This window comes from Diplotaxodon limnothrissa, linkage group LG18 (assembly GCF_057381915.1).
Source record: "Diplotaxodon limnothrissa isolate DT_005_m linkage group LG18, D_limnothrissa_male_GT1.1, whole genome shotgun sequence".
Lineage (NCBI taxonomy): Eukaryota > Metazoa > Chordata > Actinopteri > Cichliformes > Cichlidae > Diplotaxodon > Diplotaxodon limnothrissa.
Genome location: NC_140613.1, coordinates 36,846,550 through 36,864,071, shown reverse-complemented (window position 1 = coordinate 36,864,071; position 17,522 = coordinate 36,846,550). Strand labels below are relative to the sequence as shown.

The 17,522-nt window shown below is 42.7% G+C and overlaps 2 protein-coding genes across 3 annotated transcripts; one reads left to right on the top strand and one right to left on the bottom strand.

Annotated features, from left to right (window-relative positions):
* Positions 1 to 180: 180 nt before the first annotated feature.
* Positions 181 to 5,085, top strand: ppp1r11 (protein phosphatase 1, regulatory (inhibitor) subunit 11). Its single transcript, XM_085377796.1, has 3 exons — positions 181 to 464; positions 1,677 to 1,785; positions 2,926 to 5,085. Exons 1-3 carry the CDS (start codon positions 387 to 389, stop codon positions 3,108 to 3,110), a joined length of 372 nt encoding a protein of 123 aa, XP_085233922.1. The 5' UTR covers positions 181 to 386; the 3' UTR covers positions 3,111 to 5,085.
* Positions 5,086 to 8,761: 3,676 nt separating this feature from the next.
* Positions 8,762 to 17,370, bottom strand: lg18h6orf47 (linkage group 18 C6orf47 homolog). Of its 2 annotated transcripts, XR_014907059.1 has the most exons (3): positions 15,590 to 17,370; positions 10,133 to 11,025; positions 8,762 to 10,038 (listed from the first exon to the last, which is right to left on the bottom strand). XR_014907059.1 is itself a non-coding variant. In XM_085378003.1 (2 exons), the coding sequence occupies exon 1, from the start codon at positions 16,492 to 16,494 to the stop codon at positions 15,592 to 15,594; it is 903 nt and encodes a 300-aa protein (XP_085234129.1). In that variant the 5' UTR covers positions 16,495 to 17,370; the 3' UTR covers positions 8,762 to 11,025; positions 15,590 to 15,591. The 2 variants fall into 2 exon arrangements, 1 of the variants encoding a protein (XP_085234129.1); XM_085378003.1 differs by having other exon boundaries at positions 8,762 to 11,025.
* Positions 17,371 to 17,522: the final 152 nt, after the last annotated feature.

The following is a 17,522-nucleotide window of genomic DNA, read 5'->3' as shown; positions in this document are numbered from 1 at the left end:
TGGAAACAGAGTTTTCTATCCAGTTAACTATCTAAACCATTTAAATTCCACACATAATATAATGATGTAGCCCAGCGACTACTGTCATGTGATTATTTTTTGTGGGTGATGATGGTTCCCATAGCTGATAGTTGTAACGAGGAGCCGTACGTTTCCGTTCCGACCCTGGCTAACGCGTTTTGTGCTTTGACTGTAGCCACCGCTGTCCCACACCTTGTAACTGTGGGTTGACATTTTTCCATTCAGTGCGATTTTTGGAGTTAAAGAGCGGAAGGTTAGTCGGTTAGCTGTCGACTAACGCGGTGTCGCTCATTGTTGACGCTCTGCTTCGTTTCTTTTGGATCTTTAAGCTAGTTAACGGTAGCGTTAGCAAAGCAGCTGCAGGGATGGCGGAGGTTCCAGGAACATCCAGTGAGACCATAACGGAGACCGTTCAGACGAGCACGCCGCCGCCGCCCCAGCAGGTAAACGATGGACAGCTGTTCCTGAGACAGTTGGACCGCTCTGGCAGCCAGTGACAGTGTACATTAAAGATACAGCGTTTATGTTATTACGGGGGAAGCGTCGTGAGGCCTGATATGTTAGTTACGTTAGGCTTATTTAAATGACAGGGCTGCTAGTAGCGCGGTAGCATTAGGGAAAGCCGATAGCGGGCTAAGTGCTGAATAGCTCCGCGTTGCTGTGTGAAAGTTAAACAGCTTTCAATTAACAACCCGAATCTGTAGTATTGTTGCATAATGTCTAAAGCAGCAGGAGCATCCGGTTTACATGTTAAATACACTCTGTTCAAATCATATTTCAAGTTGTCCTGCTCAGATAAACAGTCAGACCTCCATTAACTGAAATCCCCATAGTCGGTTAGAATGGGTTTAGATGCAGCGCAGACAGGCCCATCTGCAGGCACCACGGGGCAAAGGGATGGTCTCTGCTAGCATACATGCCCGGTAACCCCAGCTTTGTGTCATTTCTGAGGCAGGTGCTCTTTAATAGTTTGTTATTAACCCCTCCCAACCCTCACGGCTTGACTTTTTTTAAAATTTGTTGCGCATTTTTTATTTCTTTTTAAATATGTGCATAGTCATGTTTGACTTTTAAATAAGAAGAAGTCTTAAAGGATATTAAGAGGCATACTCGTGTTTGGCTACAACATACTTTGTGTATCATTTTACACAAATCTTCGTAGTCCTACTGATGCAGACTGTTTACTGCAGATGTTGTCATAATTAGAAGTATTTCAATAGTTGCAATTTATTCCTTATATTGTCAGAATTTGCCTAACTGATGGTCATGGTACATAGACTGGTTCTTATATAGACGCTTCTGCTCTGAGCATTCAAAGCACTTTCCACAACTTAGCCAATTAGCACTTGTATCTGTCTAACATCCATACACATTTAGAGTCTGATACATCAGAGGAATAAGTCCTTGGGGTTAGTATCTGCAGCAGACAGGGATCAGACCACCAACCCTCTGATTAGTAGGTGACCTGCTCCATCACCTGAGCAAGGACATGTTTTACTTTTCAGAGAGCAGGAAACAATAGCATGCCCATGACGCCATAGAGACAACAAGAAGGTCCTACAAATGATAGATGTCATTGAGTGTGACTGCAGGATTCACAGTTCACACTGTGGTTTGTTTGCGATGTCTCACAGTAGACCTCTTACATGTTACAGGAGGGAAGAAGCTTGACAATCAAGTTGAGGAAGAGGAAGACTGAGAAGAAGGTAGAGTGGTCCAGTGACACTGTCGACAACGAGCATTTGGGAAGAAGGTCTTCAAAGTGTGAGTTTATCTTTCTCCGTAGCACACAGGCTGAGAAATGTAATTAAGCATTTCAAATATGTCTGCCACCAGTTTTCAGTGTTTTGCTCTGTCACATTTTAGGAGGAACAAATGCAAACGTATTGGATGCACTTTTTCTTTTACTGTTTAGGTTCAGTGCCAAAACTTGCACTGTGGTATATTTTATGTTTCACAGTGGGGTTGTTGTTATCAGTGGGATTTTCTGTGGGCGTCCAGTGGCTCGTCTGTTGGGATTCTGCAGAATATGAAATAATTGAAAGTCATCATAAAACAATTAAAACTAAATCACAAAAACAACACAGCTGATATTTTACTCTTATGCTGAGTGTGGAACAATGGAATATTTGGCACCGGGCTGCAGAGTCAGTCCTGAAAAAGCTGTTTCATGAAGTTTGTCCTGGAAAGAAACTCGATTTGGACGTTTTCCTCTGAACTGTGTGGTTTTATTATCAGGAAAGAAAGCAAGAAAAAGAAAAACCAGTTTGAAATGACAACAAAGTACACTGGCTATGCTGCCCAGCACCGTTAGTACTGCCGCGCTGCACCCCTGCTTTCCATATGATTCTTTTTATTTATTTATTTTTGTATCATTAATTTCCCCTCAGCATGGTTGAAACTGTGTGTCCACAGCAGAGACTGTACTCAGTCAAATGATGCACACTTATTTATAAAGCCTGGACCATATACACCTGCGCACCACGAGTGACTGTACAGTACACGTGGTTTTCCTGTTTAACTGCAGTATATGACACGCATGAAGTAATTACAACAAGTAGTAGCTGTACCGAACGTGCTTCAGCGTGTCACGGTGCATTGCATCTCATTACTTTCCCCATGACATAATCGAGGCTCAGCTAATTAATTTTAATAGCCTTAATCTTTCTCAGTACCGTGCACATGTGTAACATGCACTAAAATGCAGCTAAAGCCCTGAGTAGACCACGGACTCCTGCCTCAGCATCCGCCTTCTGCACACTTACTACATCAAAGACACAGTATGTGTTTAATCACACGCTCCTGCAGTTACTGTTTCTGAAGTGAAAGTATTTTTAATTTTGAAATGACGAACTTCAGCTTCATCTGAGCCTGTGGCATCATGAACTGCTTGTTGTGTTTCAGGCTGCTGCATTTACGAGAAGCCCCGACAGTTTGGAGAATCTTCCTCCGAGAGCGAGGGAGACGACGACGACGAAGGCTGCGGCAGCGCTCACTGTATCCTGGGCCACGGCAGGAGAGGCCATGGACAGACGGGGGGTGGGGGGACTACAGTACCCCCAAACTCTGGGGGGTCGCACTCACACTAACAAAAAGCAGGGCTGATTGTGTGGTCTGAGGGCTCTTTGGCGCCACGACAATGACACATTAAAAACAAACAAACTGCACTCTTGTTTTAGTTTAGTTTCATCACTGAGGTTCAGGCCTGACAACCGGGCTTCAGCCCGAGTCTGAAAGTCCCAGCTGCTGCCGCACGACGGCAGCCTCTGTGCTGCTGCTCCTCTCGGGGAAAGTCATGGCCACGTCACGGGCTCGTGGAAAATACTTTGCCGACCTCAAAGCGTGTTTGCTATTGTGCCAACTTAAATATGAAGCATAGACTGGCAACACGTTCAAATTGTGATTCTAACTGAAATCAAATGACAGTTTCAGCGTTTTTCCAATCAGCTCCACTCGGTGTGCATGACATCACTGCTCAGCCTTATCTGCCGACCTAACACACTAGGAAAATAAGCTCTGAGCTTTGAACTTTATTCTTTCCTTTGTTTGGTTTTATTGAGTTGTGCTGGCAGGTTGGGCTCCTTTATGGTCATCATCTAGGTGATGCGCATCAACCCCATGATGTGGAGGTTTGAAAGGATTATTTAGAAAAGAAAAATAAAACTTGTAAAATCGATTTTCCTTTTTCCAGAAAAGTTATGTCTGCAGATTCCACAGTGCACCCAGAAGAGCTTCACAGCTCTATAACAGTCGCATTACTTCCTGTTACTTCGTAGAACTTTAAATCTTTCCAAAAGTAGTCATTAGTAGCAATGTGATTGGTTCTGAATACATCAGAGGAGTGCTGACTCTCCCCAGCAGCATGTGGGACTTTCTGACTGCAAGGCATCAGTTTGGAAAAGGTGACAGCAGAAAGGGGCCATTAAATGCTGTCTGCTCGCAGAGTTAAATGTATATAATACAGCATATTGTTTTTTTAAAATGTAGTTTTCTAATTTATTTGCTGCTCTTAATTCTGAACTCGTCCATATTTGACATGTACCTGAGCCCAGCGGGTTAAATACTGGACATTTAGATTAGCTTCATATTTGTCTTTTCTGAGCTGTTCACCAGATTTACAGCGAATGCTGAACATATGAGCCAAGGCTCTGAATATAGTTTGGTTCACTGAGGTGGGCTTGTGTGAGCTGCTTTTCTATATCTTCACTGTATGGAGAGAAATTTGCTTCTGTGTACAATACGATCCACAAGCGTAAACTAACATTTACAAATGTGTACAATAATTTGTGTGCAACTTTTCAGGGGCACCACAGACAAATATGAAGCGATCTGACCACATGAAAACCATTTTACAAATGCGTATACCCAGACCTGAATAAATACGATTATTTATGCACAGTTTATTAAGTTCAGCTTTACGAATCCAATAATTTTACTTTTCAAAAACCTTTGTGTGTACAAATGTCTACACGTAACATCTCTCTCACTCATTTAAAAACATTACATATGTGTGGAATCGCCTGATGTGCACAGATCACCTCGCACGCCAACGTGGGGTTTTGAGACGAATTTAGCCGTGCCAGCTTGGCACAGATCCACAAATATGAGATGCACCAAGCTCCCAGTGTAAAACTGCTTCAAGTGTAGACCTGCGTGTCTTTTTCTAAATAAACAGAACAGCTCATTCAGTTCTGTTCAGTTTTATTTACACAGCCCCAAATCACAACAACAGTCGCCTCAAGGTTCTTTATATGGTAAGGTCGACCCTACAATACTACATGCAGAGAAAAACCCAACAATCATATGACCCCCTGTGAGCAGCACTTTGGCGACAGTGGGAAGGAAAAACTCCCTTTTAACAGGAAGAAACCTCTGGCAGAACCAGGCTCAGGGAGGGGCGGGGCCATCCGCTGTGATTGGTTGATGTGAGAGAAGGAAGACAGGATAAAGACATGCTGTGGAAGAGAGACAGAGGTTAATAACAGATATGATTCAATGCAGAGAGGTCTGTTAATACATAGTGAGTGAGGTAGAAACACCCAGTGCATCATGGGAATCCCCCGGCAGCCTACATCTATTGCAGCATAACTAAGGGAGGATTCAGGGTCACCTGGTCCAGCTCTAAAGTTTGAAGCCTAATCTTGAAAGTAGAGATAGTGTCTGTCTCCTGAATCCAAACTGGAAGCTGGTTCCACAGAAGAGGGGCCTGAAAACTGAAGGCTCTGCCTCCCATTCTACTTTTAAATACTCTAGGAACAACAAGTAGGCCTGCAGAGCGAGAGCGAAGTGCTCTAATAGGGTGATATGGTACTACAAGGTCATTAAGATAAGATGGGGCCTGATTATTTAAGACCTTGTATGTGAGGAGCAGGATTTTGAATTCTGGATTTAACAGGAAGCCAATGAAGGGAAGCCGATGCAGGCTTACCCCACATGGGCATGCGATGTGATCTGTGTGTATCAGTGAGAGAAATGTTACGTGTAGTTTTTGACACACACAGAAAGGTTTTTGAAAGGTGGGATTATAGGATTTGTGAAGCTGATCTTAATGAACTGTGTGTAAATGATCAGAATGTATTCAGGTTCTGATGCATGAATTTTTAGAATAGTTTTACATGTGGTCAGATTGCTTGTATTTGTGTGTGGATTGAAGTGTGTGCTAATGAAAAGTTGCACACAAATTACTGCACAGATTTGTAAGTGTTAGTTTTCTCTTGTGGATCATATTGTACACATTGGCAACCCTTATCAGGTAAATCTCTCTCCATATCATTAGGCTATGGAAGGCATGCTCACAATAACACAAACTAACTAATAGAGGCAGCAGATACGAATTAGTGTATCCCATTCAAATGGACCCATATTCAAAAGTATTTTGCAGGATTAGTGCCTTTCTGTAAAGTGTTCCCCATAATCAGTACCACCTTTTACTGTATTAGGAAGTAGCGCTACAAAAACAAAGTGAGGGAAAAATAAAGTCAAACATTTAGATTATTGAAATATAGTAAATAAACACAGTTTAATCATGAGTACATACGCATGCTAAAATGTTTCAATTTACATACAAAACTGCTTTAAATGAGTTTCTAACTACTGTTGTATAACTAGAGTTTGCAGATTAGTCACACAAGTCCATCTTGTTTTGTGTCCCATGATTTTTATCAGAGACTTTGGCAGTGAGCTGGTTATAAATACAAATATTAACTAAGCTTATATATTTCAGAATTTACTGATTATAGGCTTGTTTTCTTTTTAAAAAACTTTTAATGTCATTGGGAGTCACTTTCAAAATCGGTATTGTTTTAGCTAGTTGAATTCTTGAAGACAGTTTCATGTGTGATGAGGATGTTAATGTTGGATGAACTGAAGTAAGCTGATTTGGTCAGGATCATGTAAGCCTGGATTAGTCAGACTAGATCTGAAGAATGGAGACCTGGAGGAGATACACGGTCGCCTTACTTCAAAACTTTAGCTCTCCGCCTCTTATTTACAATCACTCTGTATTCTGACCAAAGCTCATTAACTCAGAAGGAGGAGGCGGGGTCTGTTTTACCTTTAAACACTTTCATGGGTTTAGTTTTGTTTGGTTGTTTAAATCCTTCGTGTCCACTGGATAAAACCAGTCTGCCCACTTGAGATTTGAGTACAACTGCTTTTTCATTTTTCTTTTCCTTTGGTAGGCGTGGCGTTCACAGGCTCAGCAGTGGTTGTGAGCAGCAGCATGGAAAAGTAAGAAGTTGTGTGTGTGCACTGATTCACTACAGTGTTCACGTTCCTGAGCTGCATGTCAGCCAGAAAACAAAGCCTCGGTGAGGGCGAGGGGTGTTTGTGCTTTTCCTGCTGTGCTCGCTGGTTTCCTCGCTGTGAGGTAAATAAAGACAGAGCTTTACATGATTTGAGGTTCGTTGCTGACCAGAGTACACATGTAACTGCCTAACGTGGCACAGAGAACGGGGGTGAAGCTGCGTGACTACTGGCCCAGGCTTATTTTTCTGACGTCTCTGCTGTGACACTCCATCATCATCGTCCTCATCCAGGATGGGTTCAGACCGTGGGTTATATTCACATCATCTCCACCAACATTTCCTGTACTGCCCACACACATTGTTACATATGTACATTGTTCTTGTAACAGTATTGCAGCTTTCTGTACATACACAATGAATACACTGAGATCAGATTTAATGTGAATTAAAGTTTTGAACTGTGATTAAAAATGTCGTACTGATGTGTGACACAGGAATAAATGTTTAGTCATGTCCCATCAGGTCTCCCCAGTGGACTAAAGGACAAATCTGTGTGTAAAATCCACTTTCAGTAAAGACCCCACAGTAACAGACCTGACAAAGATAAAAACACCTCAATTGTAGCTTCCACTGTGGAAACACATGGTTGTCATGCTTCTCAGTCACTTCCTCAGCCTCACCTTGAACTGGCTTAAGGTTTAAAGGTTGGCCAGTGTGCTGACAGCTGATTCGAGTTTCCTGTTGGTGAATGGTGGAGACACGTCCAACATCAACTGACAAAAACATTACAGCTTAAAGTTATTTGCAACTTTGCACTTTCAGTACTGTGACTTCCTACATTGCTTCACTGTTCTGTTGCTATCATTATTTCTTTCCAAGCAAGCAGCTGCTTCCTGGCTGCTTTGTTTTTTAGCCTTTAAAGGCCCAATGATTGTGAACGCTCAAGTGACACCAGTGCCATCTAGTGGTCGGTGGAAAAGCCAAACTTTCACTGTAAAGTCTTTGTTCACGACTCCATGATTTGTTCCATTTGAAGGGTGAGATGTGTGCACTAACATTTGAAATGTTAATGAAAGGTTTCTGAATGGCCCTCTCTCTGCAGTATTTATGTATTTTGACCAATCACAGTACAGGGGAGTTCCTTTCCTAGGTCTAGAGCCTAGAGACAGAAATGGGACTCGTAAAAGTGTGTAAAAAAACCCAAACTCACGTGTGTGTAATACTAACCAGATAAAGAGTAAGACGTGTTTCGCAGGAAATAGGACAAATAAAGATTGCTCCTTCATGTGAGCCCTGCCTTAAAGTAGTTTGTCAGACTCGAGTCACAATCAAGCCGAGATTTAAAACTGATGCTTTTCATTCTTCATGATCTACTAAACACAGCTAACTTTGGCCTACAGACTATTACATCATCAACATCCCACAGTAAAAAAATACCTTAGAATTTATTGTTTGAATCTACCCAAGAGTCTTTTTTAATGCAGATTTAATTTCATATGATGGCTCCTGGTGACTTTACAGCGTGATGTGGCAGGTATCAATCATCTGTAGAAACTAACTACAGGCTACAGAGGTTCACGCAGCCTAGGGTGCTTTTAGGTCACTTGTCAGAGTAGCATCAGTGTTACACATCTGATTTGAAGAACGCACTGACCACTTAATTAATTCTGGCAGTTAAAAAAGGTCATCAGCTCTGTGCAAGTACATTTCCCAGCATGAATGGAAACAAATGCATCAATCATTTAAAACAATCAGGTTTAGCTGGCTATTACATGCAAAGACCAGTGTGGTCCTGCACTCTGGCTACAAACGGTCGTTCCAGCACAATCCACATAACCAACCACCAGAGTTTCAAGATTTCAGCTGAGAAGGATGGCAGCTAGAAATCCTTCCCTGCTTTGTTCCTTCCAGGTTGACACAAGGGATCAGCATCAGGCAAGTGATTAATACAATAACAAAGAAGTATACACATAGACTTGTAAAGATTTGGTGTAACCTGTTTACTTGAACAATATTATAAAATCAAACATTTTCAAACACTTAAATATTTCATTATGTGGCCAAAAACTGGAAAAAAGCAAGATTAAGATTGTAAGATTAAGGAAAAAATACCATATCATTATTTGAATTGTGATGGACAAATATAGCATGGCCAAAGGATCCAATGATGCCCTTTAAAGCTGCATCCTCTGAGGACTCTCCTATGTTACAGTAAGACGAGGAAAAGCAGCAGATTTGCATCTCCTACCTTAAACTATCAGCAGACTCTGAACCCTGTTGTGCTGTGAAGTGCAGTGTCAGTAAGGGTTTGATTTTACGCTATATTTTCATCAATAAGAATTCTGTAGTTTTGTTATACGTCATGCACAAATAAGACACAAATACTTCAGTTAATTTTGCCCAAAGGCTTCATCATCGCACAGGCTGATGGAGCTGAAGTCCATAAGTGTTACTGGAATAAACGGTTCAGCGGCACATACTTAAACACAGTAATATATACGAGAGTAGTGGTAAATGGAAAAGCCCTCCGTGACATTTCTGTGGAGGGAAAGTGCGCCCTACGTTGTGAGTATATATCATGGCACAGAAAACAACAAAAGGCAGAATCTAAGTGTACACACAAAATACTTTAAAGTCAGCTGCTGGTATTGTGCCGGTTCCCAGAATCTCACATATCTCTCACAGAAAGCAACAATGAGTGTACTGCTCCTTCAACCAGTTCATAGTTTGAATGTAGCATCGGCTGCAAATGCATGCCAAGGTTGCAGAAGCTTCCACAGCTCAGGTAGACCTGCTGTTTGATTCACCGAACATCTGATCACTTATAAACGAACAGCAACCATCTCCATGCTGAAGCTACTTCCTTTATGACTTGAAAGGAAAGATCTGAATTAGATTTCATTAGTCTTTTGCTCTTTGTCTAAAAAAAGAAATTTAAACTGCAGACTACTCTTGGCTTTAATACAGTCTATGCCAGGGGTGTCGAACTCCAGGCCTCGAGGGCCGGGGTCCTGCAGGTTTTAGATCTCACCCTGGGTCAACACACCTGAATCACATGATTACTTCATTAGCAGGCATCTGGAGAACTTCAGGACACGTTGAGGAGGTCATTTAGCCGTTTGAATCGGCTGTGTTGGATCAAGGAGACATCTGAAAGCTGCAGGACACCGGCCCTCGAGGCCTGGAGTTCAACACCTGTGGTCTATGCTGTAGTGTGCGTGTCTTGAGTAGCTATAGCTCACCAGTGGTGTTTGCTACTAGCTCGGATCTCCTGCAGGCGACACAAACATTCACATTAGCTCCCTGTTCCACTGAGTGAGCCGGTACGGTGTCCTGGATACAAGCTCAAAGTCACAGGTCAGTACCATCACAGAGTCTAAACCAGGGGTGGGGACCTCCAGGCCTTGAGAGCTGGTGTCCTGCAGGTTTTAGATCTCACCCTGGGTCAGCACACCTGAGTCAGATGATTGGTTCATTACCAGCCTCTGAAGAACTTCAAGACATGTTGAGGTCATTTAAATCAGCTGTGTTGGAACAAAGGTTAAAGTCAAGCAAATGTACATGGCCAAGCTTCAATTGAGTTCAAACTGAGCGGGGCCATACGGCAGATTTAAATTTGCCCCCCACACAATGAACACGGTCAGAAGAGCTAAACATTAGGAGGCACACTAAAACTGGCCAGTGGATGCAGGCGCAAACTGTCGGTGGTGCTGTTCAGTAAGACTTCTGTTCAGAGTTTATTCCTGCTCCTCGCTGTGTTTAAGAGACCCAAAGATATTTCTGCTTCACCTAAAGTGTCTCAGTGAGGCTCTCTTCATAAATGCTGCATCTGTCCTCTCTAAGATTTGCTGTTCTACTCACCAACACAACGCACTGGAGGCAATCGGCTGGTCTCAAATCAAGTGACTGTCTCATGGGAAGAGTAGTCCCACAAACAAGAAGAAAACAGAAACGGGTACCTGCTGGCGATTTCCCCTTTCACTTAAGCATTCTCTGAACATTCATGAGCTCTTCTGGTGTAGATTACAACAGTTATCAGTGAGATCAACTGAACACAGATGCAGATCTGTAGTGCTGGACATAAAGTGCCACAAGTATCATTTCTCTGAATATGAAATTAATGTGCAATACAATTCTTAAGTTACGCTGCAGAACACACGCTGCAGTCCACAGTCTCAGTCCCACCGCTGTGACGTCAGAGGGCTGGAGGAGGTGTGATACAGCTGGAGTACTGGTGGTGCCAGCAAATTCTCTCCACCTGTGGAAGACACACACCAAATAAACAGACGATCAGGAGACTACAGCGATCACTGCACGTGTGTGCATGCTGCCTGGTATAGCTCAACAATTAGAGTTAACTGTAACACGGTGGTTGTTGCCTCTGTTTTAAAACTACCAAAAACTAAACTCTGTTCAAGAGCACAGGTTTAATAAAATCCTGTTAACTGTGAAGAAAACACGTGAGATTTGTCCCAAAAACAGAGCCAACCTAAGGAAACTGCCTCTGAAACCACCCTGCTGTCAGTTTGGTTAAAACAACTTCCTTTTCCGAGCTCTCAGTTCACGTCTTTAGAAATAATGAAATCTAAAACAATCAGTCTGATACACAACAAGTGTTTTCAGCCTACAAATGCAGGACAGTGACAACTAAGATTTCTTCATAGCGTGCAACATTTCTTTCCAACACTGGCTCTGTGGACACTGGAGACACTGTTATACTGTCAGTCAGATCCCCCAAAACAAAAATCAAGCCAGCAGTGTTTAGGAAGCATAGTCTTTAGTCTGTATGGGTCTTTTATTTTGAAAAGTTAAGAGCTTCTCTTTGTTGTTCCAGTGTCTAACTCATACTCTCCTCATGTGCTCTGTGCAGCCTGACGTGGCTTCCATGAAAAACAAAAGACCCGATGCAGTTTTCACCAGCAGAGGCACATTTGGTGGAACTGCTAGTGACAGTCTCACCAGTGTCCTGTTCAGCTCTTCTACAACTGAACATGTTTCCATCTCAGAGGTGAAAGTTAAACCAAAGGCCTTGTCAATGCTACCACTGCTTATCACTGTTGCATAATGTTGGCAGTTATTTGGGAATTTAATTTGAAGTTCCAATCTACATGAATGAGAAGAATGCTGGTACTTTTACTTCTGTCAGTGGGACATAAAAACGACATGTTGAGAAGTACAGTCAAATCTGATAAAGACACTTAAAAAGTTAGATGTCTTTTCCCCAAAGTAAGATTTAAAATGCTTCTTATAGTGCATGCTTTTATTTTACTTTGCTTTATTCAAGACCGGGCATGAGCCAAACATGTCAAAGATCCGTATCTCGTCAAACATGAAAGTTTGCTAAACCTGCTTTGTGAAACAGGCGCATGTACTTTGCCATCTCACAGTAAACATAAGCTGATGATGTTCTTCCTTTGTTGGAGTTTATTCCTCCCTTTGGAGGCCTTCCTACTTGGGGGGGATACATGGTCTCAATAGCAAATGTTTAAACGTATGTCTCACACAAAACAACATAACATTTGGAAGAATATGAAACTGGTCAAGTTGATCACCCATTGTGTGTATATAACTATGCTAAATTGTATCTATCACTGTAGCTATGTTTATACATGTTCTCCTTGTTTATTGTGTGTGGGATTCAATAGAAGGTTGAGCATGGGGTAGGGATTAATAGGTATGTTATACTTCTTCCATTTCAGACTTAATAATTGTCATTTCATGTCATTTAGACTTATTTTATTTATTTTGTTTTATCTGAGCACATACGTGTGTGTATTTACATATATATTCATTTTTGTAAATGTAAGTATGTGTACTTGTGTGTGTATATATTGTTTTTTTTTCTGTATATGTCTGAAATAAAGATACAATACATAAGGCACATTAAATACAGAGTAACACACTTTTGGTTCACATAAAAACATGTAGTTAAATCACCAATAGGCTGCAAGTAGGGCAGGGTTTAACGATTTCAGCTTGAATAAAGTGATATTGATTCATTAAATCCTGAATCAATTTTTAAATATAAATGTTTAATTACAAACGACAGAATCTCAGCTTAAAGCTCATTAAAGTATTTAAACAACCAGCAAACAGCTAAAACAGTAAATGAGAGCAGGTAAACGGACTCCACACAAAGAAACACGCAGCGTGGATCGTTCACCCGACTGTGTTTTATCCTCAGTTACTTTGACAGAAAGGCATCTGCTGTGATGCTCACACCTCTGATCAAGTCTTTGTTTTTATACATAGATATAAAAATGTAGATATGTACTGATGAGCAGAATTTTAATATTTCCGACTGTGTCAAAATGTAATCAAATGGAATCAGTTATAAAATCAGTGAGGATTCTCAGGCCCAGCTGCTAACGCAGGCCTTCAGAGTCACTTTCAGCAGGCGCTTGCACACCTGCCTTTTGAGGGTAATTCAGTGTCCATGAACAAGTCAATTACTTACTGAATTCCATACAAGAGACAGAAAAACAGCTCTATGCAGACGGGTAGTTGTTCTTTTGTGGAATGTAAACCTTTTCTACATGAATCAATCTATGCAACAAAAATGTCTGCGTGCTCTTTAACGCAGGGCTTTGTGTTGCTTTAACTCTTTAAAATGATCCAAATGTGTAGTAATGAATTTGAGGCCACTTTCTCCTTTAGAAACGCTATGATTTTGTCAGTGTGCTTTGGATCATCACGCTGGAGTATTCCCGGGAGAGCTTTTGTCAGATTATTTTGGTACATCCACTGGTGTAATTTATATCTGTCATCTCCCCCTGAGTACTTCGACTGTGGAGACGACACATTCATTGTTAACATCAGTAAGTTCATCTTGGTCTGTTCTGATCAAAGAATGCACTCCCAGTATTTATTCGATTTCATCTCATGTTCTTTAACTAATATTCATTTTTTTAATAAACTGAAAAGTTTATTAAAGTAGTTTTTTTTTCCCTTTGGATGCAATCCATAGTCGCTGTTATGCAACCTCTTCCTCACTGAATGAACTCTCAGTAATAACTGCTCCACTGAGCATTTGCCCATGTATGTTTTCAGGGCTAGACTGTGGAGGTAGCACGGGCTTATTTTAGAAAAGCCTCTTCAGCTTGTTGTACGTCTCCTCCTGATTACTGCTGCAGCTCGGAGGTTTGTTTTGGCTGGTCACACACAGCACAGACTGGCAGATACACTCAGGAAGTAGAACATCCACTAATCCCAATTCAATCATTTAATCAACAATCATCCTAAAGGCAGCTCCCAACATGAGGACATAACCAATGTAAAATTATTAAGTAAAGCAAACTTCAGTTCCATCATTTTTTCACGTAGTCTCGAGTTATTCATTATCTTCACACATTGTAAACTCCGTCAGCTTTCCCGACTTGGATTGAAATGCTTGGATGTGAGCATGTGCAGTAGCCCAATTCAGGCCCAATGTTGATCTCAGAGTAGAAGACAGAAACCCCTCAGTGCAGCATAAAATGGTAAATAGCCTGTATTTATATAGCGCTTTACTAGTCCCTAAGGACCCCAAAGCGCTTTACACTACATCCAGTCATCCACACATCCACACACTGATGATGGCAAGCTACATTGTAGCCACAGCCACCCTGGGGCGCACTGACAGAGGCGAGGCTGCCGGACACTGGCGCCACCGGGCCCTCTGACCACCACCAGTAGGCAACGGGTGAAGCGTCTCGCCCAAGGACACAACGACCGAGACTGTCGGAGCCGGGGCTCGCACCGGCAACCTTCCAATTACAAGGCGAACTCCCAACTCTTGAGCCACGATCGGCCCCTAAAAAACATAAAGAGCCTCAATGCTGGATTTGAACTTTTTTTTTTAAGCTTGTAATAAGTGTGTGACACAATGCACAGCTGACATCATCTAATGTTTGTTAAAGTTAGTTTTCCAGCACTAACTATCTCAGCTAATCGGTGCTTCACAGTTAGACTTAACTATGAGGGAACATTAGGGTCACATTGAGAATAAAGTCAGAAGCTTGAGATTAATCTTGAAATGCTATTTTGGTGCCTGTGACAGCAACGACTTTAATCTCCACTTTTTGAATAATACATATATTTTTACTCTTAACGGGGCCCTAATACTCCGTCACATTTGGGAGAGAAACTTGTACTGAATGTGTCGAGGCTTTGTTGCACAGCCAACAGCAGCTTTTCTTACCACTGGTCACAGAATGCCTCAAACATATTTTAGTTATTTCAACTAACAGTGAAAGTAAACAAGTTGGCGCCCTTTTTCTATTTTGCTCGAGCTGACAGAGTGAATGTAGTTTGATCCTCCAGGTGTTTGCAGAAGATAAACTCCATACAAATAACCACAGCTCTGGCTGTGTTAACTTAGCTGCAGAGTTCACGCTCAGTGAAGTTTGTTAAAGCTGTGTGAAGCCTAGCAGACAGCTGATAGTGGGTCTTACTCACAACACACAATAACTCAATCTTGACAGGGAAATAAGTGGTTCCTCCCAGAGCAGGTCTGAGCTTCGAGCTGGTTTCACACCACTCAGAGAATGTTTTTTTGTGTTTCACTTGGTAACAGGGTTAAAATAGATCCAGGATGTCCCTGCTGTGTTTGTGTTGGATGCCCAATGACAGCACTGAGCATTTTTCTCTTCTTCTTACAGTAGTTGATCAACTTACACAGACTCGTAGTGTTCAACTGTGTAACAACTGCTAGCCCCTACACTAAAACGCCTTCAGTAAACAGCTGTATTATTCTGAAGCCTGGACAAAAAAACAACACAATGTTACAGAATAAAATTAAATCTGATAACTTTGACAAATATAACAAGAATAAATGGACTCACCTTTAATTTGTCTTTACCTTGTCTTTGACAGACACAGGCTTGTCTTTGTGTTCCTTAGTGTCTCTCGTGTCATCAGTGTCCTTTCCTGTCTGGTCATTCTCTTCCTCAACACCTAGCATCACACTCTGTCGAACACTGACAGAGATCACCAACGCCTGAATGATGCCATAGATCAGGGCAAACTGCAGGAGATACTCCTGGATCAACCAGAGTAATCCTGCCATTCCAACTGTGGCGACAAAAAACATAGCCATACCATGAAACCACAGTCTCAGTGCTCCCTGGACACCCAGCACCTCCAGGATAAGCTTGGCAGGAGGTGACACAGTCCACAGGAAGCCAACAACAAACAGGTCAAACAAGTGGCGTAGGAAGTTAAAGCAGATCTCGTAGTGCTCTGGTACAATCTCCACGTTCCAGCTGTGTGCAAACAGTCGAAAAGGAGAAGTCAGCTGAGAGGGAGAAGGGGTGGGGGACGGAGGGGGGGTTCCATAATCAGAAAAGTCTCCATCAGTATCACGTTCCCGTGGATCTCCAGTCCCACCGTCACGTTTCCTGTGTCGTAGTCCACTTAGCTCAGTTTTCCTTGGCCACAGATAAGAAGTTGGAAGATATCTATCCCACCACCTAGGCACCAGTACAGTTTCAGCCTCTGGCTTCCCTGCCGCCAGATCTTCAATTTTAATGGGCTGAAGCTTCTCCTGTGCCTCCCAGTACTCCTCTACTGGACTGCTTAGTTCATGCTGACGTCCCCATGAGCCCCAGATCCAAGCCTTGATGCCCCAACCACCACTGCCACGCAGCTTTTGGCGCTCAGCTGTCAAAACGTTAGTGTCCTTTGACCTGGCACCGCTGCTGCCCCATGAGCGGACCCACCCCCACGCTTTGCCCACCACAGCTGCCATGTCTGCTCGCGGAGCTTGTTAGACCTCGGTTAAAATCGTCAGTTCTCACGTCCTGTTGGCTTCCCGAGCTTCAGAGAAAAGCATGCACTCGCTGTCGGTGCAGTTATGAAGTTGAAATACTTGTTCAGGAGGCCTCAGGCCTGGGCAACGTGACGTCCTCGGGTCATCGCCACACCTGTGGGTGTGTTCGAGCAGTTCAGCAGACAAAAGGTTACACTCGCCCCCACCCTACATTACTTACAGGGCTCTGCTCTTAACGAGACTCCACCATTTAAAGTCCAGAAGAACAGTCTACATGTTTGGTTTCAGCGACACCTTAGCACAGAGGAACTGGGAAAGTTGACGAAAGCTTCAGCTCAGCGTTAGCCAACAGTTAGCTTATTCTTTGGCCAGCCCTTCCCAACAAAAAAACAAAACAAACTTTTTTCAGCCTCTCGAAACGCATTTGTTAACTCCTCAAACAAGTAGAAAGGTTGGTTTACGCGTGCAGTTTGGTATCCAGCTCCACGTCAACATCGTGCAGCTTTGCTAACACAGCGGTCAGCTGCCCTACAGGTTACTCACCACTGAGCGAGCTGTTTAAAGTTTACCTCACATATGATTTTTCGGTGTGAATAAACCTGTCAGTGATAAAAGTCAGTAGCTAAAAGCTCACCTTCGCCGCTGTTAGCTGCTTTGTCAGAACCCAGCTAGCGCTACTCGTTAGCATGAGGTAACTCGATAAACAGACTAGTTGCTCTGCTTCAGCACGTCGTGGCTCAAATGTCCACTGTGGAGAGAAAGGTCCGTGTCCACTCAAAGCTAAGGGAAGGCAGGTACCACTAAGAGCACTCCTAGCAAGCACAAAAAGGTCGCCTGAACGGTTTCCCCGCTCATTACGAGAACAAAGACGACGAACTACCGGGTCGCTTTCAGCCTTCAAAATAAAACCATGGTTACCGTCAGAAGGTCAGCATCACGGGAGACTCGTCCTCTTCAGTGATGTTGCCAACGTGTAAATTAGCTTTGCACGTCAGTCAATTTCACGG

Bases quoted from the DNA above. Each gene is read 5' to 3' on its own strand.
- ppp1r11 (XM_085377796.1), top strand. From the start codon at position 387: ATGGCGGAGGTTCCAGGAACATCCAGTGAGACCATAACGGAGACCGTT. The intron at 465-1,676 runs GTAAACGATGGA...TACATGTTACAG, and splicing joins CGCCGCCGCCGCCCCAGCAG to GAGGGAAGAAGCTTGACAAT. The intron at 1,786-2,925 runs GTGAGTTTATCT...GTTGTGTTTCAG, and splicing joins GGGAAGAAGGTCTTCAAAGT to GCTGCTGCATTTACGAGAAG.
- lg18h6orf47 (XM_085378003.1), bottom strand. From the start codon at position 16,494: ATGGCAGCTGTGGTGGGCAAAGCGTGGGGGTGGGTCCGCTCATGGGGC.